The sequence below is a fragment of the Pan troglodytes genome, chromosome 10 (assembly GCF_028858775.2).
Source record: "Pan troglodytes isolate AG18354 chromosome 10, NHGRI_mPanTro3-v2.0_pri, whole genome shotgun sequence".
Classification (NCBI taxonomy): Eukaryota; Metazoa; Chordata; class Mammalia; order Primates; family Hominidae; genus Pan; species Pan troglodytes.
In genome coordinates this window covers 105,452,792-105,475,571 of record NC_072408.2, presented here as the reverse complement: position 1 = coordinate 105,475,571, position 22,780 = coordinate 105,452,792, and the positions used below count along the sequence as shown (strand labels likewise).

The 22,780-nt window shown below is 42.9% G+C and overlaps 2 protein-coding genes across 12 annotated transcripts in view; one reads left to right on the top strand and one right to left on the bottom strand.

The window, feature by feature from the left end:
• APAF1 (apoptotic peptidase activating factor 1) overlaps positions 1-4,873 on the bottom strand; it is an 89,515-nt gene extending 84,642 nt beyond the window's left edge. For 8 of the 9 annotated variants that reach the window (XR_010148413.1, XR_010148414.1, XM_063786991.1 and 5 more), the window contains exons 1-4: positions 4,209-4,834; positions 1,545-1,723; positions 1,227-1,416; positions 358-555 (exon numbers count right to left, since the gene is read on the bottom strand). Coding sequence is in view for 7 of the 9 variants with exons in the window: in XM_063786991.1 (XP_063643061.1) it covers positions 358-555; positions 1,227-1,416; positions 1,545-1,682 (526 nt within the window). In the remaining 2 variants the exon portion in view is untranslated. Of the gene's footprint in view, positions 1-357; positions 556-1,226; positions 1,417-1,544; positions 1,724-4,208 lie in introns of all 9 variants that reach the window. The other variant, XM_003313880.6, reaches the window with a different exon arrangement.
• A 319-nt stretch (positions 4,874-5,192) lies between these two features.
• IKBIP (IKBKB interacting protein) overlaps positions 5,193-22,780 on the top strand; it is a 31,007-nt gene continuing 13,419 nt past the window's right edge. For 2 of the 3 annotated variants that reach the window (XM_024348247.3, XM_024348246.3), the window contains exons 1-2: positions 5,193-5,521; positions 15,674-15,791. In XM_024348247.3, coding sequence (XP_024204015.2) covers positions 5,343-5,521; positions 15,674-15,791 — 297 coding nt within the window. In that variant the 5' untranslated portion in view covers positions 5,193-5,342. The remainder of the gene's footprint in view (positions 5,522-15,673; positions 15,792-22,780) is intronic. The other variant, XM_024348248.3, reaches the window with a different exon arrangement.

The following is a 22,780-nucleotide window of genomic DNA, read 5'->3' as shown; positions in this document are numbered from 1 at the left end:
GATCGCTAAGGTCAGTGGTATACCTGCCAACATTTCTTAAACCCTCTTCTACCCAGTATGCCCTTCCCCACCCCAGTAACCACCCACTACCTTTCCCACCTTCCCTAGTCTCCCATCCCTACCTTCACTGCCTAGCAAACTTTTATTCTTTCTCCAAACTCCTGCTAAGATGTCATCTCATTCAGGAAGCTTGTCCTATCCATCCCCTCCCTTCAGAGAGTTAACATATCCTTCCGTTGTTCTAACTCTGTACCTTATACTTGTTTCTACCATTCAATTTATCACGTATTGATATATCATAATATTTTTACATGTCTATCTACCTTACTAGACTATGAAAGGGACTAAGACACTTACCTTCTAAAAGGGAATGATCTCTAACAGCTTCTGCAGCTAATACAGACTTCCCACAGCCTGCCATTCCATGTATGGTGACCCATCCTGGTTCACCTTTCAATTTGGAGAGCTTCTGCTGAATTGCATTCACTAGCTTCTTCCTTGTGACAAAAACAACTGGCCTCTGTGGTACTCCACCTTCACACAGGACTGTCCTTACTAAAATCCAAAACAAAACAAGCATGAATGAATAGAACTTTGGAATAATTACTGAAGTAATACCATAAAAAACAAAGAGCAAAGCTGAGGCTTAGCCTGAAAATTTCCAAGAGAAGTTAAGAAAATGTGGCTAGCATATTAACTTTAATTTTCTGATTTCTCAGACCACAGAGAGCAAAGACAAACATATATCCTTCAAGATGACTAAAGAAAATGGAAGTTTCTATCTATATCTGCTTTACTCACCCAATTATTTCCTGACTTTTCATTCCCTCTCATATTGAAGACTGGGAAGGCAAGTGTAAAAGGAAGAACATTTATGGAATACCTTTCAAGAACATATATTTCTAAAGATTCTTATTTTTTCCTATAAACTCTATAAACACATAGAACTGGAAAATAAACAAGGGCCTATAAATTGTCTTATTGTCTCTAAAAATTAGGGTAGACATATTATTATCTCAGCAGTACAGTTTACTGGGCAAGAAGAAAAGTTGAGAGTTAATGTGGATGCAAATAAAAAATATTTAAATTGAAAACATCACTACAATTTTTTTAACATGCAGTTTTCAGTGAACTGGTCACACTCTCTTCAAAAGATTACATCTACAATAAGACAAACCCAAAGCAATTTTGATAGCAAAGTGATAGAAGGTATAATGGATACAAACCATACGAAGTTATTCCACTAACTGAATCTTTACCACTGGAAGAAGAGACAACAGGAATGCCATCATGGAGAAGGGCAGCAAGATCTTTATATCCTTCATGTAGTAGAGCATTGTAGAATGATACGTAGGAATCATTATCTTTTTTAAGTATCATTTTAATTAGCATAGCTGCTCTTTGCTGTTGAGTGGGCTAAAAAAAATTAAGTAGTTTAGTATACAACAATGAATATGTATGCAACATAAAGTAGTGGAGACCAGTACAAGTTCTGAAATTCTAAAAATTTTTAAGGAAGTGTGGACTGCTTCAGAGAGCTTTACCTCATTTCTTACTTTTTCCTCTTCTGATATTGTTAAAAATCCATCACTAATCATGTGATCCATGATGTAGGATGTCTTGATGTCCTTTTCCAGAGCTTCTCTATGTTGAAGCAAACAATTTCGAGCTTTTGCATCCATCTTCCCTCAGATCTTTCTCTCTCTGAGCTGTCAACCATGAGCTACAGCCAAAACACCAAAATATTTGTCAGGCCAATAAACATATGAAAAGATACATAATCTCACTAATAAACAAGAAACGTAAAAAGAACAAAACTGATTTTTTTTCCTTGGCAAAAATTTTTAAATGGACAAAACCCAGTGCTAGGAAAGGTATGAGAAAATGGCCATTCTTATGCACTAATTGGGGAAAGTAGAAAATGAATGCAATTTTTCTGGAAAGCAGTAAGATATGGAATTGTTTAAAATAAGCTTTCTCTCTAACCCAGAAATCCCATTTCTAAGGATTTACTTCAAGGAGACATTCAAATACATATGTAAAAATATCCACAAGGAGAATTAATCAGTTTCCAATCAGGTGTGGTAGCTCAAGCCTATAATCCCAGCACATTGGGAGGCTAGAGTAAAAAAGAAAAAGAAAAAAGAATTAATGGAGGATGTTTCAGTGATGAACGCAACCTAAATGTCCATCATTCTGAATATAGATTTTAAAAATTAGGGTATGTATATAAAATGGAATATTATGCAGCCATTCAAAATTATGACACATATCTCCATGTATTGACATGGAAAGATGTTCATAATACTGCTGCTGAAAAAAAAAAAAAAAACAGAAACATGATCCCACATACAACACATAACGTGGGGGCCGGGCGCAGTGGCTCATGCCTGTAATCCCAGCACTTTGGGAGGCCGAGGCGGGTGGATCACGAGGTCAGGAATTCAAGACCATCCTGGCCAAGATGGTAAAACCCTGGCTCTACTAAAAACACAAAATTAGCCAGATGCAGTGGCAGGTGCCTGTAATCCCAGCTGCTCGGGAGGCTGAAGCAAGAGAACTGCTTGAACCAGGGCGGCAGAGGTTGCAGTGAGCCGAGACCACTCCACTGCACTCCAGCCTGGGCGACAGACTGAGACTCTGTCTCAAAAAAAAAAAACAAGTGTTGGTATCATATGAATATATATAGACGTTTAGAAGTTTATTCATCAAAATGTTTGAGTTACTTCTGAGTAGCAAAATTTGGGATTTCTCCCCCACCTTGTCTCATTTTTTTTTTTTTTTTTTTTTTAGTACAGACGGGGTTTCACCATGTTGACCAGGCTGGTCTTGAATTCCTGACCTCAGGTGATCCACCCGCCACAGCCTCCGAAAGTGCTGGGATTACACTTGTGAGCCCCACCATGCCCGGCCTCTACTGTCAATTTTTTTTAACACACATTATCATTTCTTACAATAAAATACTTCCTTTTTTAATTAAGATTGTATAAAATAGTGATTACATTGAAGTCAATATTAAGAGACTTCTTGTTTTCCTTATCAAACATAAGAGTGAATAGAGCATTGTTACTATTGAGTATTAGTTCTCATTCAAGGAGGATGTCAGCTCTAGGTCCTCCTTGCTAAACACATTTCCCACAAAGCAACAGGAAACACTTTCTGATGTGATTTCTCAGACCAGGAGGACATGAGGAAAGAATAACAGCCTTTATAGTAAAATACTTGACGTTTCTAGCAAGTTTATTTCAAATATAATGCAAATTTTTCCATGGGCATAAAACCCAGTTCACAATCTCTGCCAAGTTTTCAAAACATTAACAGAACTTTACACAATGTATAGAGTGAAAGAGTCTAAACGGGTTTATCAATTCATTCATTCAATACACATTTGTGCGCCTCCCTATATGTCAGACACCAAGACTACAGAAAAGATTGGGTCATTTGCCTGAAATAATTCACAGTCTAGACAAAGAAGAAAAAGAGAGAGAGAGTGGGAATGTGAATGCCCGAAGTGCAAAAACAGAGCACAAGTAACTTGGAGCTCACAGAAGGGGGCAATAATTATCAAGCTTCAATGACTGTTTTTGAAGTCACCAAATGTAGCACTTGGAAAAATAGGGACGGACGTAGGGCATTTGCCTATGCTTGTCAAGGCTTACAAAATGCCCAGCAGGGGCACAAAACTGATAAAAAGTTATTGATTGGAATCAAAACTCTCATTTTTTAAAATGTTAATAACGTTTTTGTCCTCTTAAACATAAAATGTTCCTCAATTTATAGTAATGAAATTCGATGTGAAAAAACAAGAATGAATGAATTTTTTAGGTGATGTCCAATAGCTAAGCAAACAAGACACTCTGGTTTTCTGAAACTAATTTCCAATTTCACCTAGTCCTGTTAAACTAAAATATGCAAATCTTAAATACGTTTTAAAACTGCACAACTTATCTGAACTAAGTCTCAAAACATTTTGTAACCCACAACAAAATGGAAAGCCAAAACTCTTCATGGACGTAAAACAGAAAACAGCGCACGTTTATCCACGAAAACCCCAAGTTTACTACTTCCTCATTACAGAATTTCTCTTCCTGGTACAGGAGCAGGATGGTTATCAAATATTCCATGTCCTCAAATTCTCAGTCCCTGAAATCAGCTACCGAGCCTCCAAAGAACCTGGCTCGGGGAGAAAAGCGAGGAGGTCAACTTACCCAAGCCTTTGCGCCTAGGTCTTACTGGGAAGGGCGGCACTGCCGGGACAAGACTGGGAGACTCCAGGTCGGTGGAGGGAAACGGCAACAGGAGTTTTCCACCGGGAATTAGGGGTGCAGGGCTCTGTCTCGTCACATACCCTTCGCCCCGGGGCAGGTCCGGGCCTCACAGGCGCCTCCCCTGGATCTCTGCAGCCCCGGGGCGCACGAAGACCCCCAGGGACCTCCGAAGGTTGGCGAGGTGGGCGTCCACCCAACGCAGCCTGACCCCACAGTCCCGGAACGCCGCGGTGAGGCCCGGCCCACGGGCCGCCCTCCGGTGGACCCCACTCCTGGACACAAAGGGAGGAGGTCTTCCCGGCCTGTGGCGCCCTTCCCCCGACGGCGGCTGCACCCCGGAGGGAGCCCGGCGCTACTCCGGATGCCGCTGCGGCACCTCAAGTCTTCGCGGGTCGCCGACTGCCCAGACTCCCCACCTCTGGTTCTATCCCTTTTGCCCGGGATAGAGCAGTCACGTCCACTCGCTACCTCTTCTTCTCCGCCTCTGGACAGCGGAACAGTCAAATCCCGCCGGATCCACCCAGCCCGGACGGCGCGCGCCCGCTTATGCAAATAAACACACCCCAAGCTCCAAGGGGCGGCCACCGCTGCCGCCGCGCACTCCTGCCACGGCTCGTGCCCGCGCCCGTAGAAGTGCCCGCCTACCCCGCGGACGGGGTGTGGCTAAGCCTCAGGGACGCGCCGCGTTCCCACCAATGCCGGACTCGGGCAGCGGCGGCGCGCCCGACGTGGCGCGCGCGACCCCTTCGTCCTGCCCCTCCTCCTCGGGTCCCGTCGGCCTGCGCGCGCCCGGGAGTTTGAATTTCCTCGGATTTGGAGCAATATCGCAGTGGAAGGCGCTGTGGGGTGAGGTCGCCGCCCACCTCTCCTAGGAGAACTATGGAGCTGGCAGCTGAAAGACTCAGTGAAGCAACGAGGATGGCGGGGAGAGGGAAGGGGCTGGGCTCTGGGCGGTGCCAAGTCTGTGAGGGGGCGCGGTCACCGCCCAGGGTTCCCACGAACGCCAAGGCGGCCACGTCCTGCTCCCCCTGGTGAAGAAGCTACCCTGGGCTTGTCGTCCTAGGGTCTCCAGACATGTCTGAGGTGAAGAGCCGGAAGAAGTCGGGGCCCAAGGGAGCCCCTGCTGCGGAGCCCGGGAAGCGGAGCGAGGGCGGGAAGACCCCCGTGGCCCGGGGCAGCGGAGGCGGGGGCTGGGCAGACCCCCGAACGTGCCTGAGCCTGCTGTCGCTGGGGACGTGCCTGGGCCTGGCCTGGTAAGTGGACGCGAGGCTGCCTGGGCCGGCCTCCTGTGGGCCCCCTGCTGTTTGGGCTCCCACCCGGCTCAACATCCTGCCGGAGGTGATCCAACCTCCCAGACCTGGGCCTTCTGTGCCTCTGTCTTGACCCCAAAGGAAGGAAACAGCCCAGCCTTGTTTTTCCCTTTCGGGCGTTTCTTGTATCTCATTTTCCCCCGTGCTGGTAGCATGCCCCTATCGCTCAGAAGGAGTTGAGGCTAAGGTTTGGGAACGAGCCATTTGTTAAGAGCTGCAGATTCGGCCACGCTTTCTGAAGCTCCCGCTACACGTCAGAAGCGTTCACGTTGTTATAAACCGTTACTTCCTGTCCGCTGTGCCCCATTCCGGGACACATCTGCCCCACCCTACTCACCCCATAAATAGCTAATGGAAATACGTGCAACCTTAAAACAGATCATTATGTTTGGAGACCGAGGCAGGTGGATCACTTGAGGTCAGGAGTTCGAGACTAGCCTGGCCAACATGGTGAAACCCCATCTCTACCAAAAATACGAATAATCAGCCGGGCGTGGTGGCGGGCGCCTGTAGTCCCGGTTCCTCCGGAGGCTGAGGCAGGAGAATCGCTTGAACCCGGGAGGCGGAGGTTGCTATGAGCCAAGATCACACCACTGCACTCCAGCCTGGGCGACCGAGCGAGACTCCGTCTCAAAAAAAAAAAAAAAAAAAAGAAAAGAAAAAAAAAAAAAAAAAGAAAACCATACCATTATGATCCCAAAGGAGCAAACGTTATAGTAGCAGAGCTTGGAGGAGTGCTCATATTTTGATCACCGTGCATGCATTATGAATTTAAGGTCTTTTATTAAGTAAGTTACAGATTGAATATGGTAAAGCTACAAAAACATAGCACTTGTGTTCACTTAAAACTAACCAGTTGCAGTTTTAAAATCAGGTAAATGGCGATATATTGGTGTCATTAGGAAAAATGAATATTAGAAATAACCTTAAAACCAACTCGTAAAAAAAGAAAAAAGAAAAAAACCAACTTGTGAGTTTTATTTTCCCAGTCTTTTTTTTTTCTGGGGGGAGGAGGGAATAGCCCATTTCATTTTAATAAGATTGGCATCTTAATAGAATTTTTCTCCATTTTTCATTCATGTGTAAAGTTATTTAGTAAGACTGTTGTTAATCTTCCAGAGTGATAGAATTTTAGAAGAGACCCTGGACATCTAGACATTTTTTATGCTATTACATATGGAATTATACTTTACTGGTGACTCATCCCAAATAGTGTATTTTTCAGAGTTAAAAGATTTGTTACGGCTGGGCGCGGTGGCTCACACCTGTAATCCCAGCACTTTGGGAGCCCGAGGTGGGCAGATCATGAGGTCAGGAGTTCAAGACCAAGCTGGCCAACATGGTGAAACCCTGTCTCTACAAAAAATACAGAAATTAGCCAGGCTTGGTGGCACAAACCTGCAATCCCAGCTATTCAGGAGGCTGAGGCAGGAGAATCACTCGAACTGGGGAGGTGGAGGTTGCAGTGAGCTGGGATCGTGCCATTGCACTCCAGCCTGGGCAACAGAGCGAGACTCCGTCTCAAAAAACAAACAGACAAACAAAATTTTGTCACAATAAAGTGATTAAACGCCCTCTTCAAAAACAATAGAATTGTCAGCCTGCCGGCAGTGGCTCATGCCTGTACTCCCAGCACTTTGGGAGGCCAAGGTGGGTGGATCACCTGAGGTCAGGAGTTTGAGACCAGCCTGGCCAACATAGCAAAACCCCGTGTCTACTAAAAATACAAAAAAGCCAGGCATGGTGGCATGCTCCTGTAATCCCAGCTACTCAGGAGGCTGAGGCAGGAAAATCACTTGAACCCAAGAGGCGGAGGTTGCAGTGAGCCGAAATGGTGCCACTGCACTCCAGCCTGCAGGATGGAGCAAAACTCCTTCTCAAAAAAAAAAAAAAAAAAAAAAAAAGCAGATAGCATTATTTATTTTACTAATACGGAATATGTTAATTTTGATCTGAAAGGAATAAATGTACTGAATTTACTGTTTTAAATAAATGGCTCTTATGCCTTAAAATGCTTGACCTTCTTTAAGTAAATTGAAAAAAAAAAACCTTTTTGGGCCAGGTGCAGTGGCTTGCGCCTGTAATCCTAGCACTTTGGGAGGCCGAGGCAGGCGAATCACTTGAGGTCAGGAATTTGAGACCAGCCTGTCCAACATGGTGAAACCCTATCTCTACCAAAAATACAAAGATTAGCTGGGCCTGGTGTAATCCCAGCTACTCAGAGGTTGAGGCAGGAGAATCACTTGAACCTGGGAGGTGGAGATTGCAGTGAGCCAAGATCTGCTACTGCACTCCAGCCTGGATAACAGAGCGAGACTTCGCCTAAATAAATAAGTAACCTTTTGTGTTTTGGGAAAGTTAGTTACTATCCTGGGATAAGCTTTAATAGAAAACTAAACTTTATGGGAATAAAATTTCCCTCACATCAGGAATTTGCTGTTAGTGATTCCTGTATTAAATTGTAATGAATGTATTACATTCATTAGGAAGATTTAATTTGAACTATGTTTGCAAAATGATAACACAATGCTATATCAAAAATAATTTTGGGGGCCAGACCCAGTGGTTCATGCCTATAATCCCAACACTTTGGGAAACTGAGGCGAGAGAATTGCTTGAGTCCAGGAGTTTGAAACCAGCCTGGGAAACATAGTGAGACCGTGTCTACGAAAAATTTTTAAATATTAGCCAAGTGTGGTGGCATTCGCCTGTAGTCCCAGGTACTTGGGAGGCTGAGGTGAGAAGATAGCTTGAGTCTGGGAAGTCAAAGCTGCAGTAACCCATGATTATACCACTGTGCTCCAGCCTGAGAGACAGAGCAAGACCCTGTCTCTCTAAAATGTATGTATTATATGTATTTTTATGGGCAGATTCTATAATTATTATTTAAATAGTTGCCTCTTAGTTGCTCTTGTGAAATCTTTTGCTGCAAAAATTGAAGCAAATGTACTTTGGTTGCTGTTTATCGCAAAATATTTATTCATAGTAAATTTTGAAATAAAAATATATCCCCATAAGACATTTCTAAACATTTTCCAGATAAAAAGCAAGTATTTGGCATCTTAAAATACTTAAAAGCTCACTAGAATTTTGACAAAGCCATTGAGATCTTTACCACTAAAACACGTAATTCAGCATCTAAAAGTCGGTCTATCAAATCTTTATTAAATGCTTTCCGTACTGACACGGCCCTGGTGGTTAAAATACAAGTGCATATGTGTGCCTGTCTGTGTACTCTTAAATACTGCTTACTCTCACTCTTCATCTGATTAAGTTGGAGGGAAAAAATCTGAACCCTTCCACTGCCCAAGAAGGATTTCAAGGAATCACACTATATCATTGTCTTCAGACCATTTCCTATGTGGAAAGAAAAGAGAAATAATACATAAGAAACCTAAAAGTGTGTTGCTTTAATATCTTCTCTCTGCTAAATAAAGGCCTGATAGGCCAGGTGTGGTGGCTTCCACCTGTAATCCCAGCACTTTGGGAGGCCGAGTTGGGCAGATCTTGAGCTCAGGAGTTCAAGACCAGCCTGGGCAACATGGTAAAACCCTGTCTCTACAAAAAATACAAAAAATTAGCCAGGCATGGTGGCGCATGCCTGTAGTCCCAGCTACTTGGGGGGTTGAGGTTGGAGGATTGCTTGAGCCCCGGAATTTGAGGTTTCAGTGAGCTTTGATTGCACCACTGCACTCAGCCTGGGTGACAAAGTGAGACCCTGCAAAAAAAAAAAAAGGCCTGATATATCCTATGTCATCTTGACAATAAACACTGGAGATAAGTTGCCCAAACCCATATGGCTTGAGTGTCAGTTTGCATAGCTCTTTTCTAAACTCTTATAGAAATTTTTCAGGTAAGAATTGAGGTGATTCTACTTTCAGAAAGTTAAAAAGTTGTTAAATTACTAAACAAGACACAAAACCTGTCACTCATGCTTATTACATAGAAATTTAATCAGCTGGAATTTCCATTGTGAAAATTTTGTTTCTTATGGAAACTTCAATAGATTTTTTAATTGCTTTTTTGTTTTGTTTTGTTTTGTTTTGTTTTGAGAGATGGAGTTTTGCTCTTGTTGCCCAGGCTGGAGTGCAGTGGCGCAATCTCAGCTCACCGCAACCTCCACCTCCACCTCCACCTCCCAGGTTCAAGCAATTCTCCTGCCTCAGCCTCCCGAGTGGCTGGGATTACAGGTGTGCGCCACCACGCCCAGCTAATTTTGTATTTTTAGTAGAGACAGGGTTTCTCCATTGGTCAAGCTGGTGTCAAACTCCCAACCTCAGGTGATCTGTCCACCTCAGCCTCCCAAAGTGCTGGGATTACAGGCGTGAGCCACCGCGCCTGGCCTAAATTGCCTTTATAAAAGTTTTTTATAGTATCTGTTATAATTATGTACAAAAAGTCAAAAGCTCTTTAAGCAAGTTGTGTAACTCTGGTTTTTGTTTTAATTATCCAATATAATTTTCTCTATAAATCATACTGTAAAACCTTGGCTAACTCCATTTCCAGCTTTTTTCTTTGTGTTAGTAGAGTTTTATCTAAAAGACAAGCGTATAATTTAAATGTCCTGCTTCTTAAAAATGGAATATGGTCAAGGTTTTCTTGAAAACTAGGTATTGTGCTAAAACTGAGGCTATAGATGGTATGAAACATAGGGCTAAATGGGTACTGACCCTAATAGTGGCCCTGGAACTTCTTTCCTTGCAGAAGGTCCATAACAGCTTCCTTTGGTTATTTGCCTCTTTTTCATTATTAAGCTGAAATAGAGCCAGAGGAAATCCTGAATTTGTAAGTCCTCAGTCAGCTGTCTGCCACCATTTAACGTTCCTAAAGGAGCTATTCAGAGGCAACACACACCATTAATTACCACCATGCACTGTAGGAAAATGTAAACCATTCATTATCACAGGACCCTAGATAGATCTGTATGAGGTCTCTATAGACTGCAATGGCTCATGAAGGAGTCAGGAAGATTCTTTTTGTAAGACCTACACTAAAAGTAGCCTGGGTCCCTTTCTCCTGTATCTCACTCTTCCACAAGGCCATATGATATGATAGTGAGAAGAGGTCCAAAAACAAGAGTTATTTTTATTTAGTGATTTATAAGTGGTCTAATCCATCTATTCCATCCTTCATTTGCCATAAACACAACCCAGTTTATACTTAGTGTTCAAAGGGGGACAGGCCTGGGGCTTCTATCAAGTGCAAGTGGTCGGGAACCCTGCTTCTCTTATGCAATCATAGGCATGTAGGAAGGATGGAAGAGTAGCTGCACAAAGTAGTCCAAAAGAAAGATAGCTGGTCTTGTTGACGGGCACCTGTAATCCCAGCTAGCTGGGAGGCTGAGGCAGAAGAATCACTTGAACCCAGGAGGCGGAAGTTGCAGTGAGCCGAGATCACACCACTGCACTTCAGCCTGGACAACAGAGTGAGACTCCATCTCCAAAAAGAGAAAAAAAAGGGGCCACAGTACTTAAAGGAAATAGCTGATGTGCTATGGCTCTATTGTTCCAGGAGCTTTTATAAATAGCAATAACTAATGTCTACAATAACTCGGCCAGGCATGGTGGCTCACACTTATAATCCCAGCATTTTAGGAGGCCAAGGCGAGAGGATCGCTTGAGCCCAGGGAGTTTGACCTGCAGTGAACTATGATTGTGTCACTGTAGACCTCTTCCTCTTCAGCTGCCTCAAAAAACAAACAAACAAACAAACAAAATAGCCAGATCTCCTCTCTACAGAATTTTTTTTTTTTTTTAATTAGCCGGTGGTGGTAATGTACCTGTGGTCCTAGCTACTTGAGAGGCTGAGGTGGGAGAATCACTTGAGCCCAGGAGTTCAAGGCTGCAGTAAGCTATGATCAGGCTACTGTACTCCAGCCTGGGTAACAGAATGAGACCTTGTCGAAAAACAAACTACAACCCTATAAAGTATTGGCTGGGTGCTCTGGCTCACACCTAGAATCCCAACAGTTTGGGAGGCCAAGGCAGGAGGATCACTTGAGCCCAGGAGTTCAAGACAAGACTGGGCAACATAGGAAGACCCCCATCTCTATAAAAAATTAGCCAGGCATTATGGCACACTCCTGTGTTCCCAGCTACTCAGGAGGCTGAGGGGGTAGGATGGATTGGGCCTGGGAGGCTACAGTGAGCCATGATCACACCACTGCACTCCAGCCTGGGAAATAGAGTGAGATCTTGTCTTTAAAAAATAAGATTAAAATAAGGTATTATCCCCACTTCACAGATGAGGAAACGTCAAAGTTATTTAACTTGCCCAAAGTGGTTATACAGCTTAGTAAATGGCAGAGCTAAGGCAGTCCAGTCACCCACCTAATCAGTATGATTCGTTGCCTCCATTTGATATTAATCCCCAACAAAAGGCCAAGATCCTAGAAATAGAAATCCCCAAGTCCAGAATTACTTATAGTTCTTTTCTTCCTTCTACTTGAAGGTATACCCTTTAGCAGACCCTAATTGCTTGTTTTTCACTCTCATCTAAATGGGAAGACTGGGAACTGCTCTTACTAGAATATGCCCCTGACTCATAAAAAGGAAATAAAGGACCTTATACCCTAACATGGATGCCAGTTTGAAAGCTTAGTTTTTCAGATCTGAAGCAGCTTTCTCAGCATATTTTCTTGACTTCTAGAAAATCAGTCATCTAGGCTGGGTGCGGTGGCTCACGCCTGTAATCACTTGAACCTGGGAGGTGGAGGTTGCAGTTAGCCAAGATCATGCCACTGCACTCCAGCCTAGGCAGCAGAGCGAGACCCTGTCTCAAAAAAAGGAAAGAAAGAAAAAAGCCGGGCGCGGTGGCTCACGCCTGTAATCCCAGCACTTTGGGAGGCTGAGGCAGGCGGAACACGAGGTCAAGAGATCGAGACCATTCTGGCCAACATGGTGAAACCCCATCTCTACTAAAAATACAAAAATTAGCTGGGTGTGTTGGCACATGCCTGTAGTCCCAGCTACTCGGGAGGCTGAGGCAAGAGAATCACTTGAACTCGGGAGGCAGAGGTTGCAGTAAGCCAAAATCGTGCCACTGCACTCCAGCCTGGCGACAGAGTGAGACTCCATCTCAAAAAAAACAAAAAGAAAGAAAAATCAATCATCTTCTTTAATGTTAAATGAATTAATATTTATCAAGTACTTAGAATAGTGTCTGGCACAAATAAGGGAAAAATAAAATATATTTTAACGCAGCACAGCACATATCACTTCATTTTTTTCATCACTAGTGCTGAGTCAGCTTTGTACTTTTTTCTTATATGCACCGTTCACATGTAGCAAGGATGAATTTTTTTTTATTTTAGTAAGAAGCTAATCAAAAAAAACTACTAATTATCAGAGATGATATTTCCACTAACATGACACAGGTTGTGTTTAAAGCTTGAATTTGAAAAGAAGTTCTGAGAAAGTTCATTAATGTATTTTTTGTAATGAATCAACCTTCATACGAAAGTCTCTTATAATAATGATTTCATTCTGAATAAACTCGCTAATCTATAGTATAGATCTATGGTGGAGTATTGGATAATAAAACTAGTCCCTGAAATGAACTGTGTTTCTTCTTTTACTTTTTTTTTTTTCCCCCTGGCAGGGAGGGACAGGAAGGCGTGAGGAGGGCAACTCTTATTTCTTTAGGGTGGTCTCTTTCTTAATAGGGACTCTATCTGCTGGTCTTAGATATCCAGTACTCTGGGGGGAAAAAAAAAATCCTAAAAGCCAGAAATGAAACAGCCAATGAAAAAAGAATTATGTTCACCCTTCCATCTCAGAGAATTAGGATAATAGTGTTTTCTAATAACCAGAAGCTTTAAAGGTTCCTATTAATTTAAACACAGGAGAAAAGTCAATCTGTGCTAATAATGTAACCTGGGATCCCATATAATAGAAATTAGCCAGCATCATCAAAAGAAATTTATTTCCTCCAGTATTGTAAACATTTGTCTAATTTAGCTTTGGACAGTTTTGTAGCTACGGTTAGCCTAATGATGCCATTTATGAATTCAAAGCATTACCACTTTTGCAAGGATGCACAAAGTTCAGATAACTGCATTTACTCAGAAAAGTCTTTCACCTCTCCATTAATCCTTGGGATCTTTAAATGATTGCCTTTCAGTGGAAATGAATTTCACAAAACGTGGTCAGTCAGTATGGTTCTAAGTTTGGCTGTGCACTTAGATTACCTGAGAAGCTGTTGAGTTTCCAACATCCAAGCCACATCCCAAGCCAATTAAATCAGAATCTTTGTGAGACCCAGGCATCAGATTTGTTAAAGCTGCCAGGTTATTACAATATGTAGCAAAGCTTTTGAACCACTTGTCTCAGGACTGTGTTTAGGCAGGTACTTATGGTTCTGCTCCATTGCGTTTTGATGACTCAATATGCAAAGAATTTCAAGTGTTTTTTTCTGAGCCTAAAGAATTGAGTTAAAGTAGACAAAATGGTATTGGATCCAAGACAATTCTTTTGTGCTTGCTCATTTCAAATCCTGTATAAACAGATGTTGATTTGTTGTTTTGAAGATTGAGATAGCTTTTTGGGCTTCCATCCATAATGAAGAATAAACTCCAATTTTAGAGTGACATCTCAAGTACACGTATACGAGTCACATCACTGAGTATAACCAATTGTGCAGTTTATACACTTTGCACTGATTGTGATCTATTGTCACTTTGGCAATGGCTTTTTTCTATTTTCATACCTCTTTTCACACCTCCTGCTATTTTGCAACTTCTAATTACTATCACTTCTCTCTTCTACTCCACTGCTTTTTATCAGTCTACTCTTCTACATTTCAGTTTTAAAATACTTTTTTATAGACGACTCTTGTTTCGCCTACATTTCAGCATAAAAACACCTATTTTCTAGATATTACCCAATCATGGCCTTGTGAAAAACAGTAGAGATCAAAGATCTTGTTCTAAATTTTTCACTTTGTCCTCCTCTAAAATATTTCTTGTGCATGCATCTATTACAGATATCACACCATCTTATTTGGTGGGCTGTGAATTGTGAACAAGGGCAGTGCTTTACTCATCTTTGCATGAGTTAAACCAGTACCTACCACATGAAAATCTGTCAAAAGAAACTGATAAAAGCTGCATCTAGGCTGGGCATGTTGACCCACACTTGTAATCCCAGCGCTTTGGGAGGCTGAGGGGAGGATCACTTGAGGCCAGGAATTCAAGACCACCTTGGGGCTGGGCACAGTGGCTCATGCCTGTAATCCTAGCACTTTGGGAGGCCAAGGCGGGCAGATCACTGGTCAGGAGTTCGAAACCAGCCTAGCCAACATGGTGAAACCCCATCTCTACTAAAAATATTAAAAAATTGGTGGAGCGTGGTGGCAGGTGCCTTTAATCCCAGCTAATTGGGAGGCTGAGGAGGAGAATCGCTTGAACCCAGGAGGCAAAGGTTGCAGTGAACCGAGATCGTGCCATTGCACTCCAGCCTGGGCAACAAGAGCGAAACTCCATCTAAAAAAAAAAAAAAAAAAATACCGGGCGTGGTGGCTCACGCCTGTAATCCCAGCACTTTGGGAGGCCAAGGCAGGTGGATCACAAGGTCAGGAGATCGAGAGCATCCTGGCTAACACAGTGAAACCCCGTCTTTACTAAAAATACAAAAAATTAGCCAGGCGTGGTGGCAGGCGCCTGTAGTCGTAGCTACTTGGGAGGCTGAGGCAGGAGAATAGCGTGAACCCAGGAGGCGGAGCTTGCAGTGAGCCTAGATCGCGCCACTGCACTCCAGCCTGGGCGACAGAGTGAGACTCCATCTCAAAAAAAAAAAAAAGGCTAAAGACCACCTTGGGCAACATAGCGAGATGGACAGTCCTAGCTATTTGGGAGGTTGAAGTAAGAGGATCACTTGAGCCCAGGAGTTCAAGGCTGCAGTGAGCTATGATTGTGACACTGCATTCCAGCCTGGGTGACAGAGTGAGACCCTGTGTGAAGAAAAAAAAAAAAAAAACCTACAGCTACCCATACCAGAATTTATGTTGTTCTTAACAGAATTGGGTATAATTCTCCTTTGAAATTCGGATTTAAATGGATATGAATTGGAGAATAGTGATTTTTCTTTTCTTTTCCAGGTTTGTATTTCAGCAGTCAGAAAAATTTGCAAAGGTGGAAAACCAATACCAGTTACTGAAACTAGAAACCAATGAATACCAACAACTTCAAAGTAAAATCAGTTTAATTTCAGAAAAGGTAATCATTAATTGGCTTATCTGGGACGGTTTTTCCATTTTACTACCCCACTATCATTTCTCTATCCCAGCTCAGAATTTCTTTCTTCCTGCCTTTTAGACCATCACTATTTTAACTCTCACTGATCTTCCTACCTCTTGACATTCTCCCTCTGAGCCATTTTGACTCAGATTGCATTTTGAGGGGCAAGGATTTTTTAATATGATAATTTCTAGTATTGAAAAAGACCAATTTGTTCATATTAGCATGATGTTAATTTTCTACTTAAGTGTCAGGTATCTAGAGCATTGAAAATATGGTTGATCATGTCTACAGCCATACCACCCTGAACGCGCTCGATCTCATCTGAAAACATGGTTGATCTTTGGACATAAAATTAGAATATGAATAGCACTTATTGGGAAAAGATCTATCCATTTTTTCCCTTACTTTTTGCTTTTTAAGGATATATGTACATGCATTTAAGAATGGCTAGCCTAGGCTGGGAGTAGTGGCTCATGCCTTTAATCCCAGCACTGTGGGAGGCTGAGCCAGGCAAATCACTTGAGGTCAGGAGTTAGGAGACCAGCCTGGCCAACATGGTGAAACCCCATCTCTACTAAAAATACAAAAATTAGCTGGGCGTGGTGCACACGCCTGTAATCCCAGCTACTTGGGGGGCTGAGACAGGAGAATCTCTTGAACCTGGGAGGTGGAGGTTGCAGTGAGCCGAGATCACACCACTGCACTGTAGCCTGGGCTATAGAGCGAGGATCCGTCTCAAAAAAAAAAAAAAAAAAAAAAAAAAAAAGAATTAAAAAAAAAAGAATGGCTAGCCTAAAAGTAACTATTTGTCCTGTAGCCAAATAAGAATTCCAATGAAAATTAAAATAATACCATGTCTATATTGTGTTCCTTCAAGTTGCTGATTTCTACCAGATGCATTATTACTGTGATTCTTAGAAATGTGAGACAAATAAACATTTTTGTAACTCCCACACCTCTCAGGAGAAAGTCAAAGTCAGCTGTGATCAATAAGGCATCATGTAGGCCTTTTCTGGGTACCAGGGACCAAGCTATCATTGGGAAATATGGCTTTTTGTTCATTTATTCATTCACTAAACCTTTGCTCATGTCACAAGGTAAGCAAGGACCTGTGCTTGGCACCAGGGTGGGTAAGGATGTTGTAAAAATAGAGATGAAATGGAGCATCTAAGTCCCTGCAGCCCGATGCACAGGATGAGCATATAATCCTCCAGAAGAGAAAAGCCATGGAGGAAAATTAAGTATCCCTCACAAATGCCAGGGGATTCCGTGGATGGTGAGTGTAAGGGATTTGGGGAAGGAGCTGCAAAGGAGTTGGTATTTTCACATAGGGCTGAAATTGGAATCTGAGCCAGGCGTAGTGGCTCATGCCTGTAATCCCAGCACTTTGGGAGGCCAAGGCAGGCGGATCACCTTGAGGTCAGGAGTTCGAGACCAGATTGGCCAACATGGCGAAACCCTGTCTCTACTAAAAATACAAAAATATTAGCTGAGCATGGTGGTTCATGCCTGTAATCCCAGCTACTTGGGAGGCTGATGTATGAGAATTGCTTGAACCTGGGAGGCAGAGGTTTCAGAAGTGAGCTGAGATCACACCACTGCACTCCAGCCTGGGCAACAGGGTGAGACTCTGTCCCCAAAAAAAAAAAAAAAAATTGGAATCTGGTTGTAGCTGTTGGGGGAACTCTAACATACCATTAGAAGAAATCCCAGGGGCAAGAAACTTCATATATATATATATATATATATTTTTTTTTTTTTTTTTTTTTTTTGAGATAGAGTCTCTCCCTGTCATCCCAGCTCTCTGTCATCCAGGCTGGAGTGCAGTGTTGGAATAACAGCTCAACCTCCCAGGCTCAAGCACTCCTCCCAACTCAGCCTCCCAAGTAACTGGGACTAACAGGCACGCCACTGCACCCAGCTAATTTTTTTTTCTTTAATTTTTTGGAGAGACGGGGTCTTGCTACATTGCCCAGGCTGGTATCAAACTCCTGGCCTCAAATGACCTTTCTGCCTCTGCCTCCCAAAGAATTGATATTACAAGTGTGAGCCACTGTGCCTTGCCAAAACTTCACATATTTAATTAAAAGCTATTGAAGGCCGGACGCGGTGGCTCACGCCTGTAATCCCAGCACACTGGGAGGCCGAAGCAGGCAGATCACGAGGTCAGGAGTTTGAGATCAGCCTGGCCAACATGGTGAAACCCCATCTCTACTAAAAATACAAAAATTAGCTGGGCGTGGTGGTGGGCACCTGTAATCCCAGCTACTCGGGAGGCTGAGGCAGGAGAATCACTTGAACCTGGGAGGTGGAGGTTGCAGTGAGCTGAGATCGCGCCATTGTGCTCCAGCCTGGGCAACAGAGTGAGACTCCATCTCAATAAATAAGTAAATATAAATAAAAGCTATTGAAAACTTATTTTGAACAAGATTTCTCCTTTTTTTTTTTTCTTTTTTTTTTTGTGGGGGAGGTCGGGGGTGGTACAGAGTTTCACTTTTCTCATCCAGGCTGGAGTACAATGGCTCGATCTTGTCTCACTGCAACCTCCGCCTCCCGGGTTCAAGTGATTCTCCTGCCTCAGCCTCCCGAGTAGCTGGGACTACAGGTGTGTACCACCACACCTGGCTAATTTTTGTATTTTTGGTAGAGACGGGGTTTCACCTTGTTGGCCAGGCTGGGCACGGTGGCTCACACCTGTAATCCCAGCACTTTGGGGGGCTGAGGTGGGTGGATCACCTGAGGTCGGGAATTCAAGACCAGCCTGGCCAACATGATGAAACCCCATCTCTACTAAAAACACAAAAATTAGCAGGGCATGGTAGCGTGTGTCTGTAGTCCCAGCTACTCAGGAGGCTGAGGCAGGAGAATCGCTTAAACCGGGGAGGCAGAGGTCACAGTGAGCCGAGATTGCACCACTGCACTCCAGCCTGGGCAACAAAGTGAGACTCCATCTCAAAAAAAAAGCTTTTGAAGCAGATTTTTAAAATATCATTATAGAATCCAAAAAATATTCAGTCTTGGCCAGGCGTGGTGGCTCACACCTGTAATCCCAGCACTTTGGGAGGCCAAGGCAGGTGGATCACCTGAGGTCAGAAGTTCAGGACCAGCCTGACCAACATGGAAAAACCCCATCTCTACTAAAAATACAAAAAATTACCTGGGCGTGATGGTGCATGCCTGTAATCCCAGCTACTCGGGAGGCTTAGGTAGGAGAATTACTTGAACCTAGGAGGTGGAGGTTGTGGTGAGCCAAGATCATGCCATTGCACTCCAGCCTGGGCAACAAGAGCGAAACTCCGTCTCAAAAAAAAAAAAAGAAAAGAAAAAAAAGAAATATTCAGTCTTTTCGTAGCTCTTTCTCCCATTCTGCCCTGGGAGTAATTTAATAAGAGGTCCCTTTTCACAAAGGTGGCCCTAAAGGGCAGCATAACCCAGATGGAGGGGAAAACAGCTAGACATGGACACCCATCCCAACTGTGTGACCTTGGACAAATCACTATAACTTATCTTCGTCTCTATTTCATCATTTATTAAGTGAGAAATAATATTTTTATAAAGATCAGATGAGATATACAGTAAGTCCTCAACGTCATCAATAGGTTCCTGGTCATCAATAGGTTCCTGGAAACTACGATTTTAAGTGAAGTGTATAATGAAACCAATTTTTTTCTCATCTACGTTGTAATGAAAGGACATAGAAACAACGTTGTTGGAGGAGCTGCTCTGAATAGTTCCACTTAAAGTCAGTTTCCAAGAACCTACCAATGACGTTAAGTGAGGACTTACTTTATATACAAATTCTTTGAAAACAATCAAGCACTAATAAAGTACTAGCTCTTTATTTATTTATTTTTTTTTTTTTTTGCCCAGGCTCTTGTTGCCCAGGCTGGAGTGCAGTGGGGAGATCTGGCTCACTGCAACCTCCGCCTCCTGGGTTCAAGCAATTCTCCTGCCTCAGCCTCCCAAGTAGCTGGGATTACAGGCATGTGCCAACATACCCAGCTAATTTTTTGTATTTTTAGTAGACATGGGGTTTCACTGTGTTAGCCAGGATGGTCTCAATCTCCCGACCTCAGGTGGTCCGCCCACCTCTGCCTCCCAAAGTGCTGGGATTACAGGTGTGAGCCACCGCACCTGGCCCTACTAGCTCTTTCTTTAAGAAAAAATGAGACCCGGTGTGGTGGCTTATGCCTGTAATCTCAGCACTTTGGGAAGCTAAGTTGGGAGCATCACTTGAGCCCGGCAGTTTGAGACCAGCCCAGGCAACATGGTGAGACCCCATCTCTACAAAAAAAATTTTTTTAGTAAATAAAAATGAAAAACGATTAGAATATTTTGGTGGCCCATAAATGCTAGCTACTGTGGCATACTAGTCACTAAATATTTGCAGATTAAATCTATAACATCTTGCACTTACTTGGGGTATACTGCTTTCAGATTATAGTGAGGCTCTGATGAACCTCCTAAACAGGACATTACCTTAGGTGAGGATAAGCTTGCCTCTTCAAAATACTGCTAATAAAACAACTAAACCTAACCATGTTAATGGTTAGTATTTCTCATAATTGATTTTAAAAGGAACTTGTATTATGGCTGTATGTGTACATTTAAAAGAGGTTTTTATTTCTTTGGATTTTTTTGTTTGTTTTCTTTAAATGTGTGTGTGTATGTATGTATGTATGTATGTATGTATGTATGTTTGAGACAGGGTCTTGCCCGGTCACCAAGGATGGAATGCAGTGGCATGATCATAGCTCACTGCAACCCTGAACTCTTGGGCTCAAGGAATCCTCCCACCTCAGCCTCCCAAGTAGCCGGGACTACAGGCGCACACCACCATGCCCAACTAATTTTGTTTGTTTGTTTGTTTGATAGAGACAGGGTCTTGCTTTGTGCCCAGGCTGGTCTCAAACTCCTAGGCTCAAGCAGTCCTTCTGCCTTGGCATCCCAACATGTTGGGATTAAGGCGTAAGCCACCATGCCCAACCCTTAAAATAAATTTTAAACAACATTTCAGAGTGGTGTTAGTCATTCTTGTTGCATACTCTTTAGGTCTTGATTGGGGTGGACCTAGAAGGCTTAGGGTCATTCTTCCTAAGCATCAACAAACATATTCTTTGTACTCTGAGATGTAGGGATTACACAGAGGCATAAGACATGGTCTCTTCTCCTTTGAAATTTAGAAGCTTTCACATCTTCACCCTGCTAATTCATCAATCAGTCTGTTAATGATTCCAATTTTGGAGTCACTTCCAGGCCTTTTCGCATTGCCCTCCTAACTTTTTATCTCTCCTCAAAGCATCCATTGCCCCCTGTGCTAATTCTTTTGTGACACTACTTATAATCTACTGTGATTTTTTTGGTTGCTAGTTTATCTCCTTTACTCCTCTTTAGAGCATACACTGCATCTTTTATCTCCATTTCCCTAGTACCTGATAATGGAACTACCTCACACAGGGTACTCAGTAGATCTTGTTGGGACTCTAGAATATATGATGTGGAAGATCTAAACACTGTCTCCCAATCAAATTGTGAAATCAAGGACTATGCTGTATTTGTCTCCACTGTCTCACACAAGGCTGGCACAGAGTGAACCCTCAAAATTTTTGAATTGTATGTGCTAAGTGGCAAATATGTGGCAAATATATGTGTAATAGGTGCTACAGGAATTCAGGTTGTCAGGGCTAGGGCTATGGAAGAAATGCTGCTCTGAGGAGCTGAGATCCGGTCTGAGCCTTGAAGTAAGGACAATGTAACTAAATAAAGAGGAGAGGAGGATAGCATAGGGAGAGGTTAGAGAATTTGAGACTTTATCCTAGAAGTATTAGGAAACATCAAAGGTTTTGTAACAGTGTACCATGACAGGCATACCAGTTTTTAAAAGCTTAGTCTAGTAGTAGTGTGTAGGCTAATTTAGAGAGCTAGCAACTGGAAGCAGATATTAGATATTACTTTTTCTAAAATACTTTCCTTCATCACTGAAGTCTAGGTTGGGTCTCCACCTGAGTGCTTCCATAGCTCTTCACCTGTCATAGTGCATATACACTTGTCTTTCTCGTCGATTAAACAAAGCTGCTTAAGGGCAGTATTTTGTATCTTGTTCAGTATTATGTCTTCAGCATAATGCTGCAAGCACATAATAAATTAATGATTATTTCTAGGCCTTCCTGTAGTCTCTAAAGCTGTTATCTAAGTGTAGACTAAAAGAGGTCAATGACTTGGCCTTCTATATTCCAGATACAGATTAGGAGGTGCCAGAGGCTTAGCATAATTTACAAATACTTAAAACACTTTACCATTCAATTTGACTTGTCTCACTAAACTGTTTTTTAATTCATTGTTGCCTTTGTATCTGTAAGACCTGATTCTAGTACTTTCTCTGCAAGAGGTTGGTCAAAAAAATTTTTTGGCAGAAACCCTTCCAGAATTATAGGATTTTAGGAAAGATATCAAATTTTATACAAAGTTGCAGTTTCTAAAAAGCCAAAAAACCATAAAAATGACATCGAGGGCCGGGCGCGGTGGCTCACGCCTGTAATCCCAGCACTTTGGGAGGCTGAGGTGGGCGGATCACGAGGTCAGGGGATCGAGACCATCCTCGCTAACACGGTGAAACCCCGTCTCTACTAAAAATACAAAAAATTAGCCGGGTGTGGTGGCGGGCGCCTGTAGTCCCAGCTACTCAGGAGGCTGAGGCAGGAGAATGGCTTGAACCCGGGAGGCGGAGCTTGCAGTGAGCCGAGATCACGCCACTGCACTCCAGCCTGGGCGACAGAGCGAGACTCCGTCTCAAAAAAAAAAAAAAAAAAAGAAAACTGACATCAAAGTTACTTACCATTAGAGTTAAAAGGAGGAAATTGCATCTATTTCAGGCCCTTTAACATTACTTTTCTCTTGTATATGCTTCCATAGAAATGCTGAAATATCTAGGATTATGTGTTCAGGTGTTTTTTTTTGTTTGTTTT